General features: G+C 49.6%; 1 protein-coding gene across 1 annotated transcript in view; it reads left to right on the top strand.

The window, feature by feature from the left end:
• Window positions 1–5,107: 5,107 nt before the first annotated feature.
• LOC119969078 (potassium/sodium hyperpolarization-activated cyclic nucleotide-gated channel 1-like) overlaps window positions 5,108–20,197 on the top strand; it is a 182,809-nt gene continuing 167,719 nt past the window's right edge. The window contains exons 1-2 of the mRNA XM_038802281.1: window positions 5,108–5,571; window positions 10,464–10,659. Of these exons, the coding sequence (XP_038658209.1) occupies window positions 5,108–5,571; window positions 10,464–10,659 (660 nt within the window). The remainder of the gene's footprint in view (window positions 5,572–10,463; window positions 10,660–20,197) is intronic.

The raw sequence follows: 20,197 nt of genomic DNA, 5'->3' as shown, positions 1-20,197 counted from the left end.
TGTTGCGTGATGCGACTGTAAGTGAGAGCGCTAGTTTTTTGGTTGCTGCGAGGTCGAGCGTGGCCCCTTCTAAGAGGCGCTGGCGGATGTAGTCAGACCGTGTGCCCGTAACAAATGCGTCTCTCATTAGAAAATCCAAGTGTTCCGTGGCCGAAACGGCCTGACAGTCACAGTCTCTAACTAGGGCGCGGCAGAAATCTTCCACCGACTCACCAGGAAGCTGGCGCCGTGTGGAGAGGAGGTGGCTGGCGTAGATTTTGTTAGTCTGCTGAGCGTAGTTTTCCTTCAGTAGCACCATGGCCTCTGCGTAGGTCGGCGCGTCCTAAACGAGTGGAAAGACGTTGGAGCTCAGCCACGTGTAAAGGATCTAGAGCTTCTGTGCTTCTAGAATTGTGTCTGCCGCAGACCCGATGTACCCTTCAAAACAATTCTAGCCAATGTTCAAAGTCCTTTTTGGCGTTGTCTGCTTGAGGATGCAGCTGCAGGCGATCCGGCTTGATGCGGAGGTCCATCTCTGAAAAATCTGAGAGTAATAAATTGATGCACTATCAATTACACAAAGACGAGAGTAGGATGTAATCAAGGCTTTATTACACTGAGATGTGTGGCCTCCTACAGCAGCTGACAAAATGACTGCTGTACGGGGTGCACACATATTTATACTCCGCCTACTGGGTGGAGCCAGCAGGTAAGGATCTACCCCCGTACCTGTAGTACAGGTGCCGTACCATAAAGCACCTATATATACATCCTATACATACAATATATACATGTGGTGACTACCACATGTCTGAAATGGCCACGGTCACAGTTCTCACCGTGAGATCGGGCCCCTGAGCTCCAGGGTTTCTCTTTGTCCAGGGGCACCCAACATGGCCGCCAACTATGTGTACGCCACGTGAGTGCACTCTGCTCTCCGGGGTATCCCTTTGTTTAGGGACCCTCCAAAGTGGCTGCTTGCGGTGCCACCTTGTTTCCTCGGCCTGCTCTCTGCTTGCCTAAGCCAATCCAATTGGCAACTCTTTCTCTCCGTTCTGTGCCCTGTATGTTCTGTGCTCCCCCCCTGCCCCTTCTGCCCATGTCTCCCCCTCCCTGCTGCAGTGTCTCCACCCCCCTCTGGCCAGGCGCTCGCTCTGCACCGAGAGATGTGCCTTGGCCTCCCCCCCCTTACTGCCTGTCTTCCCGTATTAGCCCTCCCTGCTAGTACGGTAGCTCCCTTCCTCGGGCTGATTTAGCCCTTTGCCTGTGTTCTCTGACTGCCTGTTTTCCCTTCTCTGCCCCTCACCTGCTTTCTCTGTCCTCGTTTTCTCTTGTGCCCGCGGTGTCTTTCTGTTCAGAATGAGGTAGTACAGTCCTGCGCAAACACATAGTCAAGACTATCAGTCTCTGGTTCTTTTTCTTTTCAGCGATTCTCCCTCCGTCACACCTTCATCGAAGCCATGCTTGTTCTCTGTCCAGGCCGTTAGTCCACACAAATTCGTTTGCTTCTGTCGGGTATTGAAGTAATGTTCTTTGGTTCTGTACATGACCCAGAGTCTGGCCATGAATAACATACTGAATTGCACCCCACTTTTTGTAGACTTTGCATTGTTAAACTCGACCTTTTTCTTTACCAGGTCTGACCCAATGTCCTGGTAGACCCGGATTCTGTGTCCTTCCCACGAGCATGCCTTCGTTTGCACGGCCCACCGCAGGATCCTTTTCCAATCCTGGTATCGGTGCAGCTTCGCTATAATCGCTCCCGGCTGCTCCCCTGCTTTGGGCTTCGGCCTGAGCGACCTGTGTGCCCTGTTGAGTTCTGGGGGGGTTGGGGAAACCAACTAGGTTGTCCAGCATTTGGCCGATATAGTCTGTCAGGTTTCTGCCCTCAATGCCTTCCGGCAAGCCCACAATTCGTATGTTCTGCCGCCAGGACTGTTCTCCTGGTCTTCGACTTTTCCATTTAAACTCCCCTGGGCCTCCACCAACCTTTTCACCTCCGCCTCCAGAGCAACAATTCTGTCGCTGTGGTCCATCGAGGTTCTCTCATGGTCCTGGATCGTCTTTTCCTGCACCTTCACTTTCTTTCCCAGACCATTGATTGTGCGTTCGAGGGAGACCATTGCCTCCGTCACCACCACCTTTACCGCAACATGAATCTCGGTTTTAATTGCCTCATTCATGGCGGCCAGCTCCTTTTTTAGGAAGATCCTCCACCCGTCCGCTGGTGGGGAGTGGGAAGCTGGTGCTGGCGCCAGTGCTTGGGTCGCCGGTCGTTGCCGCTCTTTGGCGGCTGGGCTTCCACCTCTGCTCGTGGGTCCACCGGCTTGTCTGCCAGCTGGTCGTGGCCGTTTCCTCCACTTCTGCAGTCTCGTCTGCCCCTCTGGTTTCCGTTCACCGGCATCTTCTTTTACGTTGCTTCTTCTTCCGTTACGGTTATTTTCTGTTGGTTTTTCAGGCCAAATTCTTCTAAAAGTAAAGTTTTTAGTTCTAGTTGGGAGGAGAGCCATCTGATGTGCATCCGCTCAGCATACCATCACTGGAAGTCGTCTGATTACCAAATCTTAATGACGCCATTTCCATAGAATCCATACAGTGCAGGAGGCCATTCTGCCCATCAGGTCTGCATCAACCCTCCGCAAGAGCACCCCACCCAGGCCCACATCCCTGAACCCCATCTAACCTGCACATCTGGACACTGAGGGTCAATTTAGCATGTCCAATCCTCCTAACCTTGGGAGGAAACTGGAGAACCCGGTGGAAACTCATGCAGACATGGGTAGAATGTGTAAACTCCACACAATCACCCAAGGCCAGAATCGAACCCGGGTCCCTGGAGCTGTGAGCTGCTAACCACTGTACCACCGTACACAATACTACGCTGGGCGTCTGATTTAATCCACAACAAAAACCAGAAAATACTGGACAATCTCAGCAGGTCTGACAGCATCTGTGGACAGAAAAGGGAGCTAATGTTTCGAGTCTGGATGACTCTTTGTCAAAGCTGATTTAATCCACACTTGTCTCAGTAATTTAATTTTGTCTCAAATTACCGTTTCTAAAAGCTGTCCCACAACTGGGGGCTAAACTGACTGTTTTGAATGCTGCAATAATTGATCCTGCAATAATAATAATAATCTTTATTGTCACAAGTGGGCTTAAATAAACATTGCAATCAAGTTACTGTGAAAGCCCCACATTCCGGCACCTGTTCAAGTACACAAAGGGAGAATTCAGAATGTCCAAATTACCTAACAGCACGTCTTTAGGGAGTTGTGGGAGGAAACCGGAGCACCTGGAGGAAACCCATGCAGACACGGGGAGAACGAGCAGACTACGCAAAGACAGTGACCCCCGGGAATTGAACGTGGGACCCTGGCGCTGTGAAGCAATGGTGCTACCGTGCCGCCCATCACAGGAGACAGTAATCTTTTGGGTGTAGGTGCTATACCATGAGGTTCCTGCCCATAACACTGTAGCATTATATTTGTGTCGTGCTCGATTAGAACACAGAACATACAGAGCAGAAAGAGGCCATTCAGCCCATCGAGTCTGCACTGACCCCCTTAAGCCTTCACTTCCACCCTATCCCCGTAACCCAATAACCCCTCCTAACCTTTTTTGAACACTAAGGGCAATTTTTAGCATGGCCAATCCACCTAACCTGCACGTCTTTGGTCTGTGGGAGGAAACCGGAGCACCCGGCGGAAACCCACGTCGACACGGGGAGAACGTGCAGACTCCATACAGTTACCCAGCGGAGAATCGATCCTGGGACCCTGGTGCTGTGAAGCCACAGTCAGCGCCGGCCCTAGGGTTGCTGGCGCCCCGGGCAAGCTGAACTTCTGCGCCCTTGGGGGGGCGGGGCCGAGGGGGAGGCGGGGGGGCGGGGCCGAGGGCGGGGCGGACCGAGGGCAGGGCGGGGGGGGCGGACCCAAGGGGGGGGCGGGGGGGGGGGGACCGAGGGGGGGGGGGCGGGGGGAGCGGACCGAGCGGGGGGGCGGACCGAGCCGGGGGGCCGCCCTGGGGGAGGGCGGCCACCGCGCATGCGCTGGTTGGCACCGGCCCAACTGCGCATGCGTGGGACCCGAGTCTCTGGCGCCCCCTAGCACATGGCGCCCCGGGCGACTGCCCGAGTTGCCGGTGCCTTGAGCCGGCCCTGGCCACAGTGCTATCCACTTGTGGGACCGTGCTGCCAGATTAGTGACATGATGAGTTGAATTTAATGTACTTTTTTTTTTAAATCGCAAAACTTACCCTCTGTATCTGCCTGTATTCCTGGAAATCCGTGCCAACGGTCCCACCCATCGTGACAATTATCCCCCCCCCCCCCCCTCCTCCATCCTTTCATTCTCCAGTTTCTTTCATTCAAGAACGGCAACTTCTCATATCCAAAATAAGGCAACACAGTGCCTGTGGTCTGCCACCCTTTTCGAACGCTTTTTCAAAAAGCCCGCCACCTGCAGCCGTTAGGCTCGAGCCGCGGCGCAATTTGACCTGATAGCCGAGCGCGCGGCGGATGACGTGAATCGCCAGCACAGGCAGGACAAAGGGGAGGGCAAAGATAGCCATGAATCCAAAGGTGACAGAGCAGAGGGATAGCGTCCAGGACGAGGGGTCGGGAGGCATGGAGAGTGGGCAGAGTGTGGAGGGGGAAAGCCCAGTGAGGGATGGAGATGGCCAGAGAGTGGAAGGGGAAATTGCAGTGAGGGATGGAGATGGCCAGAGAGTGGAAGGGGAAATTGCAGTGAGGGATAGAGATGGCCAGAGAGTGGAGGGGGAAAGCCCAGTGAGGGATGGAGATGGCCAGAGAGTGGAGGGGGAAAGCGCAGTGAGGGATGGAGATGGCCAGAGAGTGGAGGGGGAAAGCCCAGTGAGGGGTGGAGATGGCCAGAGAGTGGAGGGGGAAAGCGCAGAGAGGGATGGAGATGGCCAGAGAGTGGAGGGGGAAAGCGCAGTGAGGGATGGAGATGGCCAGAGAGTGGAGGGGGAAAGCCCAGTGAGGGGTGGAGATGGCCAGAGAGTGGAGGGGGAAAGCCAGAGAGTGGAAGGGGAAAGCCCAGTGAGGGATGGAGATGGCCAGAGAGTGGAGGGGGAAAGCGCAGTGAGGGTTGGAGATGGCCAGAGAATGCAGTACGAGTACGCGGGAAGGGATGAAGATGGTCAGAATGTGCAGGATCAGGACGCGGGAAAGAATGAAGAAAGCCATGTGGAGGATCTAGAAGGCGAACGTGGTCAAAGCGAGGATCAGGCGGCCGGAAATGACAACGAAAGAGAAATCCGAACTGAAAGCAGTTTAGACGTTGAAGTGACAATGATTAAAAGGAGGATTACCGACACGTCCACCATAGACAAAGATTCAATCTGTATAGACGGTTTAAATAATGAAGAGAAGCTGATTAAAATCGACCAGCCAGCGGGATTTGGCAGAAGAGTAATTACGTCCCTTCGAAACTTTATAGAGCACCTACAACAACCTCAAGTAAATATATTGACATTGTACATTTTCGGCAGTGAAGCCGCAATACTGAAAGAATGTGAGCGCGCCAAAAATTTAGATACTTTCGTCATTCACCCTTACAACACACTCAGGTAAACATAACACTCCATTTTAATCCGTCAAATAGAAGCCAAACCGATGCCTGTTTACTGATTAGAGTTTGATTTCGGTACCAAAATGTTGATTCATAGATTTCAGACCTACATGAAAATGTAGCTTCAAATTGGTCAAAGCTTGATCCGACAGGTCAAGTTAACGGTGTCGGCGGGACAAGACTTCACAGCTACTTTACTGAACTGGTCTGTTATTTTGGCTTGTCTGGATTAAATGTTTTCAGCATTGCGTCACGTGCACTAGAACGCGTAACAAAATTAGATTTCTTGATGTCCAAGTAGTTTTTATCAAATGTATTTTAAATAAATCATAGTTATTACCGCTTCTGTAAAAGTGGTTGTTAATATCAGATGATCTAGTCATTTATCACAGCTCCGGCCCTTTCCTACATTCTCCACTTAAAAAGTATATGGAAGATGTATAGCACTGTGGGGTGACATGAGACGTGAAAGGCTTTCACTGCTAGGGGAAATATTAAAGCTGCAAATGTGAGCTTTGTGCTGCCAATCTATTCTGATAGGCCACAGGCCCACACTTCTTGTCCATCATCCTGAAAATTCAACAAATATATAAACTTTTCTGGCACCACCCCAGTTGTCACATCCCTCCCTTCATTAAAAAGTAAGTAAAGTCACCATAGTCCTAGATGACCATAGGCTGCATTCTCCTTTGATGGGGAGAGTTGGTGGGTGATAATGTAACCCACCTGGGCCTAGGTGGGGTGTTCTTGTGGAGGGTCGATGCAGACCGGGTGGGCCGAATGGCCTCCTGCACTGTATGGATTCTATGGAAATGGCATCATAAAGATTTGGTAATCAGAGGACTTCCGATGATGATGGTATGCTGAGCGGATGCACATCAGGTGGCTCTCCTCCCAACTAGAACCAAAATCGTTATTTTTAGAAGAATTTGGCCTGAAAAACCAACAGAAAATAACCGTAACAGAGAAGACGCAACAGAGACGAAGATGCCGGTGTACGGAAGCTCAACGGGCCGACGAGCGGGCAGAAGTGGAAGAAAGGGCCATGACCAGCTGGCAGGCGAGCCGGTGGACCCACGAGGCGAGGTGGAAGCCGCGGCTGCCAAAGAGCAGAGAGAACCAGAGACCCGAGCACTGGCGCCAGCACCAGCTTCCCACTCCCCACTAGGGGACGGGTGGAGGAACTTCCTAAAAAAGGAGCTGGCCGCCAAGTATGAGGCAATTAAAACCAAGATCCACATGGCGGTGAAAGTGGTGGTGACGGAGGCAATGGTCTCCCTCCAATGCACAATCAATGGTCTGGGAAAGAAAGTGGAGGTGCAGGAAAAGACGATCCAGGACGTTGAGAGAGCCTCGACAGACCACAGTGACAGAATTGTTGCTCTGGAGGCAGAGGTGAAAAGGTTGGTGGAAGCCCAGGGGAGTTTGAAGGGAAAGGTCGAAGACCAGGAGAACATGTGCTGACGGCAGAACGTACGAATTGTGGACCTGCCGGAAGGCATTGAGGGCAGAGACCCGACGGAATATATCGCCCAAAGGCTGGGCAACCTAGTCGGGAGAGATGGTTTCCCCAACCCATCAGAACTCAACGGGGCATCACACAAGCTTGTCACCCCCACATTGATTCTGTGTACACCTTCCGCTGCCTCAGGAAGGCAGATAGCATTATCAGAGATCCCTCCCACCCTTCTTCCAGACCCTTCCATCAGGCAGACGGTTAAGAAGTCTGAAGACTCACACATCTAGACATAGGAATAGCTTCTTCCCCACAGCTACAAAACTCCTCAATGACTCCCCCTCGGACTGATCTGTTCCCTGTAAGAACACTATTCACGACGCCCTATGCTGCTCTTGCTCAAGTATTTGCTTTGTTTCGCCTCTTGTTCCGCACTGTAACCAATCACTGTTTGTCGATGTACCATTTGTCAATGTTCTCTGTTGATTATTCTTTTGTCTACTATATACATACTGTGTACGTTCCCTCGGCCGCAGAAAAATACTTTTCACTGTACTTCAGTACATATGACAATAAATCAAATCAAACCTGAGGATTGCCATGCCACAGGTGTGGAGCAAGACTGAGAAGTGGGGCCTTCATGAATAATCTCAGCTGGTATAGGAATGGAACCTCCGCTGCTGACCTTGCTTGGTATCATGAATCAGCTGTCTAGCCAACTGAATGAAACCAGCCCTCCTCAGTTCACTTATTTGGAATATATGTTGGCCAAGTACTCACTTTGGCCATCAGGCATATTGGAAGGACTAGACGGTAAAAATCAACATATTTGGCCACATTTTGAATGTGCTTTCCATGGCCATCAAGTTTGGAGAGAGAGTTGACCCTGGAACTTTGGGCCCAGAGATAGGTACCACTGCACTGCAAGACCTCCCGTAAGATCTCCCTTTGAAGCTCTGCAGATGGCACTGACGAGAGAACGCCAGAACAGCTTTTGCAAACCACCAAAAGTGTTCTCCTGGATGTAGCAAAGGAAATGGTGCGATTTGTGCAGTCTGCCTGGTGGAAAGGAATAATATCTGATGAGACTTTCCCTGATTGAAGCCAAATGGGAGACAAAGACAAAAGCAAGTGGATTTTACAAAAGTTTAAAAATAAATTCAAAGAAAGCTGCGAGCGTATATAGAGAAACAGCTAAATGACATGTGAGAAATTAGAAGTAAAGAATCAGAAAGTCAATATTTAGAAACTTTTCCAAACAGTACAATTAATTAAACAAAAATGTCACCCTCGCCTGCATTGCATTTAGTCAGCCTCTGGCAAGAATGAAACAAAAATTGAGGGAATTGCTGCACGGTGAGACCACATCTGGACAGGGTTAGCACTGCTGCTTCACAGTGCCAGGGACCTGGGTTTAATTCCGGACTTGGGTGACTGTGAGGCGTTTGCCCATTCTCCTTGTGTCTGCATGGGTTTCCTCTGGGTGCTCCGGTTTCCTCCCAAAGTCTAAAGATGTGCGGTTTAGGAGGATTGGCCTCTTTCTGCACTGTAGAAATTCTATAATTCTATTAGAGCACTGTGTACAGTTTGGTCTCTATTTTAGAAAGGACATAATCAAATTATAGGCTCATTTGACTGATTGCTGGGTTGAAAGGGGTTATCTTACGAAGAAAGGTTGGACTAGTTGGGCCTGTATTCCTTGGAGTTTAAGAAGAATGAGAGGTGATCTTATTGAAACCTATAAGATCCTGAGGTGACTTGACAGGGTGAATACTGAAAGGACTATTTCCATTGTGTAGAGAGACTAGAACTATGGGACACAGTTTAAAAATAAAGGGTGTACCATTTAAGATGGAGATGAGGGAAATGTTTTGTCTCAGAGGGTCATGAGTCAATGGAATTAATTCCCTTCCCCAGAGAGTGATAGAGTCATGGTAAAGAACATTTTTAATGCATTTTCATAGATTCTTGACTGACAATGGAGTCAAAGGATATAAAATGGTTGACAGGAAACTAGAGACCGCAATCAGATCAGCCATGATCTTATCAAATGGTGGAGCAAACCCAAGGGGCAGAATGGCCTACTCCTCATCCTAATTTGTATGTCTGCATATCAGGAAAGTGAACAAAACATGTCAACAAAAGAAACATCCGCCTTTCCCATCCCTATATCACTGGCCTGAAGAGCCCAAAACTGTTGTTTTTGACTCTCAATACCAAGACCATGCTCCAGCCAATTGATCAGTGGATAATTACAAACCTGAAAACCCACTATCGATGGCATCTGGTCGATCAGGTTATTGAGACCATTAACAAAAAACAGGAGTACAATACAATTAATGCGACCATCAATACACATGAGATTAGTAGAAGTGAACAGTGGTTTTAATAAGCTAGATCTGTGCCTGCCTGTGACTGCTCTGTACTGAGTGCCGCCTACAGGCTGCAGATTTATATACCACCCCCGAGGGGCGGAGCCACAGGCGGAGCCCACAGGGGCATCAACATAATACAGTACAATACAGTGAATTGCAGTAGCAATCCGTTCACCACAACAATCCTTTAGAGGCCATGTTTATGATTCAAAAAGTGTGGCAGAAACCACAGTTCCCAACTACTTCCACCATTCTGGGTTTTAGCAGATTATGACTGCACAAGATGCCAAGAACAAGGAACAAGAACAAGGTGTTGTAAGACTTCTTACTGTGCTCACCCCAGTCCAACGCCGGCATCTCCACATTAAGAACAATAAAGAGCAGGATTAGACCAATCAACCCGATGACAAAGCACTTTTCACTTGGCTGTGGGAGAGGCATGGAAATTCTAGCGGAGACAGCCATGGAAGCTTTTGCGGCGATAGATGATGACCCTGAAAACCTTGATGACAATTAATGCCTGCCCACTCGCTGGCCTGCTTCCTAGCCAATATGGTGAAGGCCACTGAGATGCTCTGGGTTTGTAGCATGAAAACACCAAAAATATGTTTGACTGCACTGATAACAAGGCGGACTGTATCGAGCATGTCAGAAAACAGCATGATGAACAGAAAAAATTAGAGCTTGTGCAAAGCTAGCTCACGGCATTCTTCAGTGCAAAGTCTTTGCAAGGTCTCGTCATTGTAGAGTTGTCAAAAATTGAATGACGTCTTTTTCACACATTTACCGCTACACTGTTTTCATTTAAAATGGAATTTGTTGTTTATAGGCATAATCATGAGGGAATGGGGCCTCCAGCTATTGCAAATGTCCACTTAACCCATATTTGGAGGGGGTTCCCTTTGAGATTAAAATCTGAGATTTCCAGCATCCGAGAGTATTTTGTTTTTATTTCAGTTTTTATTTATTTGATTGTATTGTTTTTGATTGAGAATTACTAATATTGATTGCCATGATCTAATAGCATATTAAATGATATCATTGCTTTTCTATTTGCAGGAGCTACTATATTATGTATATGTTGGTCCTTACATTTGCCAATCTTATTATCACACCTCTTGGAATTACTTTCTTTGATAAAGATCAAGGCTTGAAAACAATAGGATGGAGAACTTTCAGTTTTGTATCTGACATATTGTATCTTGTCGATATCATTATAAATTTCAGAGTGGGTTTCTTCAATGAAGATCGTGAGGTAAGAAATATAGTTGTTACAAATGTGCATCACTGCATAATTTAATTGATTTTTCAACAAATGCTATTTCCAAGCAGACCTCTATAGTGAAAGAACACAGTAAATTACAAAGTTAGACAGTTCAGAAGCTAAATAGTTTACTGGAAGTTGTATGCAATCGTGCTTGTCTTATTATAGCATGCTTTAGAGTATTCCCTTATTCTAATTTGAACCAGCAAACTAAAGTAGCCGTAGTCCCATTAGCTACTTTCCCCTTTTAGTGGGGGAACTGACTGGTAACGATTTAACCTGAGAATCAGCACACCTCAGGTGAGGGGCAAGTTTGAGAAGGCAGGGCCTTCATGAATAACCTCAGCCAGTACAGTAATTGAACCCATGCTTTTAGTTTCACTCTGTGTCACAAACTAGCTGTCCAGCCAACTGAGCTAAACCGACCAGCAAACAATTTGGTAAATAATTCAATCTGTTCTCCATGGCACTGCTATGCATTATGTGCTGACTTTTTACATTGTGAGGTCTGATTTTGTGGCCTTCTAAAAGCCTTATAAATGCTAAGCTTAGTAAGGTTCTTATTTTTTCTTAATTTAGGGAATATGTCCACAATATATCTAGAACATCTAAACAGTATTCCAAATGTTCACTGTCCATTTAAGGGAGAAAAAAACTGGGGCTGATTTGAATAGCCTTGCTTGTTCAAAATGACACAAGCAGCATGCAAACTTTGTGCTGCCTGCTAATTAGAATGATAGTGTCGTGCAGTCCAGCAGTGAATGTACTGTTGAGTGACTGCACAAATGAGGGTCCTATGTTTGTGCAAAGCTAGAACCATGTAAAATTAACCTGAATGAGACTGTACCTCTTAATAGTGAGGCGCAGTATGGCTACAGCAAGGACTAAAAGTGGGAAAAGAAAAGCAGGAAGAACCTGAATGTAATAACCCTCACGAGACCCACAGTCACACCTCAATTGATCTCCCCTTGGGACTCGTAGAATTCAAGCTCCCTTGTTAGTGTGCAGAAGCCTGCCCAGCTGGGCTCACAAATCCGCCTAATTAAAAGCCCCCCACCCCCCGGACATCCAGTGACGGGGATGTGCTGAGCGGATACAGGATTGGTGGTCCTCCTCCTGGAAGTTGGAATTTGGCACTTTTAGCTCTAAAATAAGCCACTAATTTTGTGAAAAACCTCCCATCCTCCTTCAAGATCACCAAAACTATTGGAAAATGCCTGAAAACAATTGTAGGAGCAGAAAAGACGACAGGATGAAATGAAAATCGCTGAGTGAGCTAAACCAGCCCACTCCCAACCCACAACAGCCCACAACCAAGGATCAGTAAGAGCCTGGAAAAGAAGGACAAGGCGACTATGAGCATGTGGACTGGTACAGAGTGGGTTGCACCTGAACACAGCAGGTCGGCGAGAAACATGCTGGACTATCCACCGATAAGCGAGTGGATGGACCCCCTAACACAGGAGCTCCTAAAGCACAGAGATGCCATCAAACTAGGGATGAGGGCAACGGTGAAGGTCTCATTAGAGATGGAGATGTTAAGGTTGGTGGCGACCCAGGGAACCTGAAATGGAAGGTCGAGGACCAGTCACGTTACCAAAATCTCAGCATTATGGGCCTACCAGAGGGTATCAAAGGCAGGAACCCCATGGCATGTGGCCAGATGCTGGGGAAACTGGTTGGGGGGGGGGGGGGGGGGAGAACTTCCTCAAACCTCCAGAGGTAGACAGATCCGCAGGTCACTCTGGCTGAGGCCTAAAATAGGGGAGCAGCCACAGACCATCATCTCGAAGCTGCACCGGTACCAAAACAGGGGAAGATCCTGACTTGGGCAAGGCACACACGGTCCTGTAAGTGGGAGGGACACTCAATCCGTGTGTACCAAGACATTTGGGCAGACTTGGCCAAGAGCCAGGCTGAATTCAACACAGCCAAGGCAGCCCTATACAACAACAAGGTGTGGGTTGGGATGCTGTACCCAGCCATGCTCTGGGTAACCTCCCAGGGGAAAGAGTACTACTTCATCACTCCGCCCAAAGTGGATGAATTTGTGCGCAGGCACGGGCTGGGTAGGCAGCAGCAACAACAATGAAATTAAACTTGTTTTTAAAAAAGGACAATTGTGCGGGATAGAAATGCCTTGTTTTTGATCTGCCATGAATCCCAGGAAAGGAGGGGGTGAAAGCAGTGAGGTGCAGAAACAGGGAAGTATGAGAGAATGGGATGGGCTGCACAGCTCCCATGGGAGCGTAAGTTTCTGGAAGAGGGGGGGGAAGAAATTCTAGGTAGGGGAGGAAGGGGGGAAAAATAGGGGTGAGGCCCACAGGGGCACGGGGAGGGGTAGAAAAGGAGGGTAGACAGGCCAGGGGGAGAACCGGGAGTTTGGAGGAGTGGGGGGGGGGTGTGCAGATAGAACGTTGGCTACGACAGGACGCATATGGCAACAGCAAAAACAAATACATCAAGAATGGCTATATTGGATGGCCCCCAAACAAATTGAAACCCTGGAGTGCAGGGACCCGTCCACATGGTTAATATGGCGACAGTGGCCATTTTGGATGGCCCCTAGACCAAGGGAAACCCTGGAGTGCAGGGGCACATCGCCATGGCGAACATAGTGACAACAGCCATTTTGGATCACCCCCAGAGAAAGGAAACCCCGGAGTGTAAGGTGCATCCACAAGGTAAGTACGGTTGACCCCGCAGGAAGTGGGACACAGAAACCCCCCATCAGGATTGTTAGCAGGAATGTCAGAGGTCTAAATGGCCCGGTAAAAAGATCCAGAGTCTTCACCCATCTCATAAGTCTGAGGACCAATATTATCTTCCTCCAAGAGGCACACCTGAGGGAGAAGGACTGACTGCGGGTAAGAAATAGCTAGGTGGGACAGACTTACCAATCGTGCTACAGGATAAGGGCTAGAGCGGTGACCATACTGCTCCACAAGAGGATACCCTTCACGGCGACAAAGAATGTCACGGACCCAGGAGGATGGTATGTTATGGTTAGTGGTGTCCTGGAAGGGACACAAGTGGTGCTCGTAAACGTGCACATGCCCCCAATTGGCACGAAGTGGAATTCATAATGAAAACCATGGCAGAAATCCCTGACATAGACTCACACTGCGACTCATTATGGGGAGACTTTAACTGCGAACAGGACCCAAGGATGGTGGGATCCAGCCCCAAATCAGGGAAACTATCAAACATGGCAGGTGAGTCAAACAACTTTGTGGACCCCTGTAGGTTCACACACCGAGGGAAGAAGGAGTTCTCCTTCTCCCAGGTAACACAGGGTCTACATCAAGATCAGCACTTTCGTAGTGGTGAAAGCAGTGCTTCTGGGGATAGTTGGAGCTGAATACTCTGCAATCAAATCTCTGAACATGCTCGACACTATGTAGATGTGAGGTCGGAGACAGGCAGGGCACAACGACCCCCATGGATGCTGGACATGGCCTCCTTGCTGACAAGCCATTCTGGGCAGCACAGTAGCATAGTGGTTAGCACGGTTGCTTCACAGCTCCAGGTTCGGTTCCTGGCTGGGTCACTGTCTGTGCGGAGTCTGCACGTTCTCCCCGTGTTAATGTTAAATTATTCACCTATTGAGCCAGTCTGGCTCAATAAAATGAGAGATGGATTCATAGGTATAGTATCATTTAATAATAACCAACTTGCAAGGCTGGCTTACTCGTAGGACCTCAGAACACACACACCCACCTTCTGGGAGCCCAGGAGCAAGAGAGACTGAGGCCAAAAGAATCACTGCAGATATAGTTCAAAACACATTAAGATTCACATACAAGCTTCCCATTGGTCATTCTGTACACCTCCTGACCTGGCCATATATCCTGATTGGTTGACTTCGCATTTCCCAATCCTGGGCCTCTTGTTACTCAGCATCCTTTGCACCATTCTCTCCATGAGGCTACCCTCCCCCTTCCTAGCCATGCTTTGCTGAATCCCTTTGTCCTTTGTCTGTGAGCTCACTACCATCAGACCGGCCCTATTATCTATACTATTCAAACTAATAATCTTATTTTATATCACATTCATTTGTTCAATTCCTCACCCGTGTCTGCGTGGGTTTCCTCCGGGTACTCCGGTTTCCTCCCACTGTCCAAAGATGTGCAGGTTAGGTGGATTAGCCATGCTAAATTGCCCTTAGTGTCCAAAAAATGTTAACTGGGGGTTACTGGGTTACGGGGATAGGGTGGATACGTGAGCTTCGGTGGGATGCTCTTTGTAAGGGCCGGTGCAGACTCGAAGGGCCGAATGGCCTCCTTCTGCACTGTAAATTCTATGAACAGATATCACAAGCCATGGACAGGTATGTTACCAACATCCAGAATGGGGAGGTCTCACCCTCCACATTCTGAAAGACACTGAAGGCGGTGATAAGGGGGGAAATTATTGCATACGAGGCACGCAAAGGAAGGAAGGAGAAGGTAGTTAGACAACAGCTGGTTGACTCTATGCTGGAGGTGAACTGGCGGTGCTCCATGACCCTGAACGTGGAACTACTAGCAGAGATGAAAAAGCTACAAATGGGCTTTGACTTGCTCTTCACCGGGAAAGCAGTTCGCTAGCTCCGCCAGGCACGGAGGACCTTTTACAAGCGTGGAGCCAAAACCAGCCGCATGTTGGCTGTGGTAGTCACCACTGATGTATATATTGCATATAGAGGATGTCGATGTTGGTGCTTTATGGTAAGGCCCTGTACTACAGGTACGGGGGTAGTTCCCTGCCTGCTGGCTCCGCCCAGTAGGTGGAGTATAAATATGTGTGCTCCCCGTACAGCAGCCATTTCGCCAACTGCTGTAGGAGGCCACACATCTTAGTGTAATAAAGCCTCGACTGCATCCAACTCTCTTTGTGTAATTGATCGTGCATCATTGGCCCCACCATTGAGGTGTCGGCGGCCATTTTTTGGGAAGCACTGAAGGCAGTGGTCCGGGGGGAAATTATTTTGTTTGGGGCCTGTGCGGGTGGGGAAAGGAAGGAGGAACATGATCGATTAGAGCAGAAAGTGGAGATGGACAGGGAATATCCGAGGGTGCCCACCATGGAGGGATTGGTGAGGAGTAAGGGGTTGCGGGAACAGTTTGCGGGCTGGCGGTGGGGAGGACTGTGGGACAGCTGCGTAGGGCAAGGGAGTGTGAAGTGTGATTGTTGGGGGAGGGCGAGCCGCATGCTGGCGCGCCGGCGGGCTGCGTCCAGGGAAATATTGAAATATTGAAGCCTCGGACTGGGGCTGGGGATGTAGTGATCGAGCCAAGGAAGATGGGCGGGGAATTTGGGGAGTACTACTGGGGACTTTGTGAGGCGGACCCAGGAGGAGAGGAGGGAGACATGGGGAAGTTTCTGGACAAGCTGGAATTTCCCCAGGTGGAGGAAGCAAAGAAGCAAGTGATGGAGGAGCCCCTAGGACTGAGAAAAGTGCTGGGTAGTACCAGGGGTATGAAGTCGGGGATGGCCCATGGGCCGGCTGGGTACCTGGCGGAATTTGATAACGAATTTGCAATGGACCTGGCACCACATCTGTTGCAGGCATTTAATGAAGCACTGGAGAAGGGGGAGTTGCTGGAGATGATGATGCAGCAGTAATCACACTAATTCCGAAAAAGGGGATGGACCCGGTGGAATGTTAGTCGTAGAGGCCCGTATCACTATTGAACACGAGATATGAAAGTATTGGCTAAGTTGTTGGCGGGCAGGAAGGAGGAGTGTGTCCCCGGGGTGGTGGCAGAAGGTCAAACAAGCTTCGTGAAGGGCAGGCAGCTTGCGAGTAATATTGAATGTGGTGATGAATCCGTCGGGGGCTCTGGTACCGGAGGCGGTGGTGCCCATGGACGCGGAGAAGGCATTTGATCGGGTAGAGTGGTGGTACTTGTTCCAGGTTTTGGGATGGTTTGGGTTTGGGCCGAGATTTGAGGCATGGGTACGGTTGCTTTTTGTGGCACCAAGAGCGAGTGTGAGGACGAATGATATGAGCTCACCAAGTTTTGACTTACAGAGGGGTACGAGGCAGGGGTGCCCGCTGTCACCGCTGCTGTTTGCGCTGGCCAAAGAGCCATTGGCAATGGCTCTCAGGGGAGCGGCAGAGTGGCAGGGGTTTATGAGGGGACGAAGGGAACATCGGGTGTCGCTCTATGCCTATGACCTTTTGCTGTATGTTTCAGATCCGCTGGAGAGTATGGGAAAGATTATGGGCCTTCTGGGGAGGTTGAAATGAAATGAAATGAAAATCGCTTATTGTCACGAGTAGGCTTCAATGAAGTTACTGTGAAAAGCCCCTAGTCACCACAATCCGGCGCCTGTTCGGAGAGGCTGGTATGGGAATTGAACCGTGCTGCTGGCCCCTTGGTCTGCTTTAAGCCAGCGATTTAGCCCAGTGTGCTAAACCAGCCCCTGCTTTTGGAGGGTTCTCAGGGTACAAGCAACCCTGTAGTGAATAAGCTGGCACAGCCGGCTAATTTAGGGGGGATGCCATTAACGGTAGCGAGGGATAGGTTTAGGTATTTGGGGATTCAGGTAGCGACGGAATGGACGCGGCTCCATAAGTGGAACTTAATGAAGCTGGTAGAGGAGGCAAGGGAGGATCTTAAGAGGTGGGATACACTGCACTTAATGCTGTCAGGGAGGGTCCAAGTGGTGAAAATGAATATTCTGGCGAGATTCTTGTTTATCTTTCAAGCTCTCCCGATCTTTATACCAAAGGCCTTTTTCGGGATGTGGACACGATCATTTCTGACTTTGTATGGGCAGGGAAGGTGCTGAGGGTGTGGAGGACTCTGCTACAGAGGCAGAGGCAGCAGGGGGGGTTGGCGTTGCCGAACTTGCTTCATTATTAGTGGAGGTGAATGTGGACAAGGTGCGGCGGTGGTGGGAAGGAGGGGGTAGAGTGGGTTAGGATGGAGGTGGAATCCTGGAAGGGGTCCAGTTTGAGGGCTATGGTGACGGCAGCGTTGCCAATGGCTCCAAGTAGGTATTCAAGGAGCCTGGTGGTGCAGTCCACAGTGAAGATATGGAATCAGTTGAGGCATTTTAGAGAGGAAGGGCTGTCGGTGCTAACGCCGCTGTGTGATAATCATGAGTTTGAGCCGGGGTGGATGGATAGTTTATGCAGGAGGTGGAGGGAAGTGGGGCTGGTCAAGGTAAGGGATCTGTATTTGGAGGAAGGGTTCGCCAGTCTGGAGGAACTAAGGGTAGAGCTGCTGAGGGGGAGTGAGTTCAGGTATATGCAGGTTAGGGACTTTGCACAAAAGGTCTGGACGGGGTTTCCTAGGTTGCCGGGATACACCCTGCTGGAGCAACTGCTGCTCCCAGATGTGGAAGGGGAGGAAAGAACTGGGATATATACAAGTGGCTGGGGGAGCAGGGAGGTGAGCGGGTGGTGAAGATCAAGGAGAAATGGGAAGGGGAGTTGGGAAGGGAGATCAATTGGGGAGCATGGAGTGAGGCACTGTGTCAGATAAATGGGACCTACTCATGTGCGAGGATGAGCCTGATACAGTTTAAGGTGGTGCACAGGGTGCATATGACTCGGGCGAAAATGAGTGGGTTCTTTCAGGAGCTGGCAGATGAGTATAAGAGGTGTGGGCGGGGACCAGCAAATAACGCGTACATGTTTTGGGGTTGCAAAAAATTGGGAAGATTCTGAGCGGGAGTGTTCGCATCTTATCCAGGATAGTGGAGGACCCTTTGGTGGCGATATTTGGGGTCTCAGAGATGCCGGAGCTCATGGAGAGGAGGAAGACCGATATCTTGGCCTTCGCCTCTCTGATTGCATGGCTGCGAATTTTGCTGGAATGGCGGTCGGCATCGTCACCAGGAGTAGCTGCTTGGTGGGGTGACCTGTACGTATGACTTCCTGCGATTAGAGAAGATAAAGTATGAGTTAAAGGCTCTTCAGGGAGGTTTGAGGAAAGGTGGGAGATGTTTGTGACCGTGTTTGAGGGGCTGTTCGTCGTGGGGCAGGGGGGTGAAAAAGGGGAAAAATCTGTACAGACTGTATAGTTGATTGTTAGGAAACATGCTTCCCGGGGTGTTTGTTCTCTGAAACCTGTTTTGATACATGTTTGTAATAAAATACATTAAAAAAAAGAATTGAGGGTAGTCATGGAGAGCATTAACTCCATGCAGGCAGGGAAAGCGTCGGGGCCAGATGGATTCCCGGTGGATTTCTATAAGAAATTCACACTAGTACTGGCACCGCTCCAGTGGGAGATATTTGCAGACTCACTGGCAACTAACGTTGGCTCAGGCCTCAATATCGCTGATCCCCAAAAACAACAAAGACCCGATGGAATGTGGGTTCCACAGACCCATCTCAGTCCACCGATGGTAAGATCCTGGCGAATGCCCTGGCAAGGCAGCTGGAGAGCTGCGGGCCAGAGGTAGTCGCAGAAGATCAGATGGACTTCGTCAATGGCAGGCAGCTAACAGTGAATATCAAGCATCTGTTCAATGGGATCATGACTCATCCGGGGAGAACACCAGAGGTGATCATCTTCCTGGATGCAGAAAAGAACTTCAACAGGGTTGCATGGAATTACCTCATAGAGGTACTGAAGCGGTTTGGGTTTGGGACAGGGTTCATCTCCTGGATGGAACTACTGAACAGCGCTCCCATGGCGCATGTACAGACAAACACCACCAGCTCTGGATACTTTGGAGCACAGAGGCACGAGGCAGTGATTCCCGCTGTCCCCGCTGCTGTTTGCCCTGACGATCGCCTTTCGAGTGATGAAGGGGTGGTGAGGTATTCAAAGGAGAGACAGAGAGCACAGAGTCTCACTCAGTGGAGATGACCTCCTCCTCTAATCTCAAACCCCTTGGCCAGCAAGGAAGGAACAATGAAACATCCAGAAGGATTTCAGAGCCTTGACTTGATACAAGCTTAACCTGAGTAAGAGCAAAATCATCCCTGTGAACCTGTAGTGGGGAGGAGCAGAAGTTAAAAAGGACATGCAGAGGTGGTGCATTCTCCCTTGCAGGCGAGTGCAGACAATCAAGATGAATGCACTGCCCAGGTTCCTCTTCCCATTCAGATCCCTCCAGATTCACACCCCCAAGGCCTTTTTCAACACAGTTGATGTTAATTGTGGCGTTTGTGTGTGTGTATATGAGGGGCGGGGGGTGAAGAATCTGAGGATTAGGTAGAAGGTCCTGTAAAGGAGAAACTGGAGTGGAGTGGGTGAGGATGTGGGAATGTTGCTGTGCAGGGACATCCTTCCGATCGCTAGCCACAACCGCATTCCAATTCCCCGGCCAGATACTTGAAAAGCCCAGTGTTAGTAGCCGCAGTAGCCACGCTCCGGACATGGAATTAAATGAGGCTGCACTTCGGACTAACCAAAATGTCCACCATGGCCCCCATCTGCATTAATCACAGGTTCACTACCGCAACATTGGACAGCTCCTTCAAGAGGTGGAGACAGGATGAGGGACACTGACAATTAGGGATATGTACATGGATAGTAGAGTACTGACCCTGGGGGAACTCACAGAGACGTTTCAGCTCCCG

The sequence above is a fragment of the Scyliorhinus canicula genome, chromosome 7 (genome assembly GCF_902713615.1).
Source record: "Scyliorhinus canicula chromosome 7, sScyCan1.1, whole genome shotgun sequence".
In the NCBI taxonomy this organism is placed as follows: Eukaryota; Metazoa; Chordata; class Chondrichthyes; order Carcharhiniformes; family Scyliorhinidae; genus Scyliorhinus; species Scyliorhinus canicula.
The sequence above is the reverse complement of the archived record's forward strand: the minus strand, read 5'-3'. Positions and strand labels throughout refer to the sequence as shown.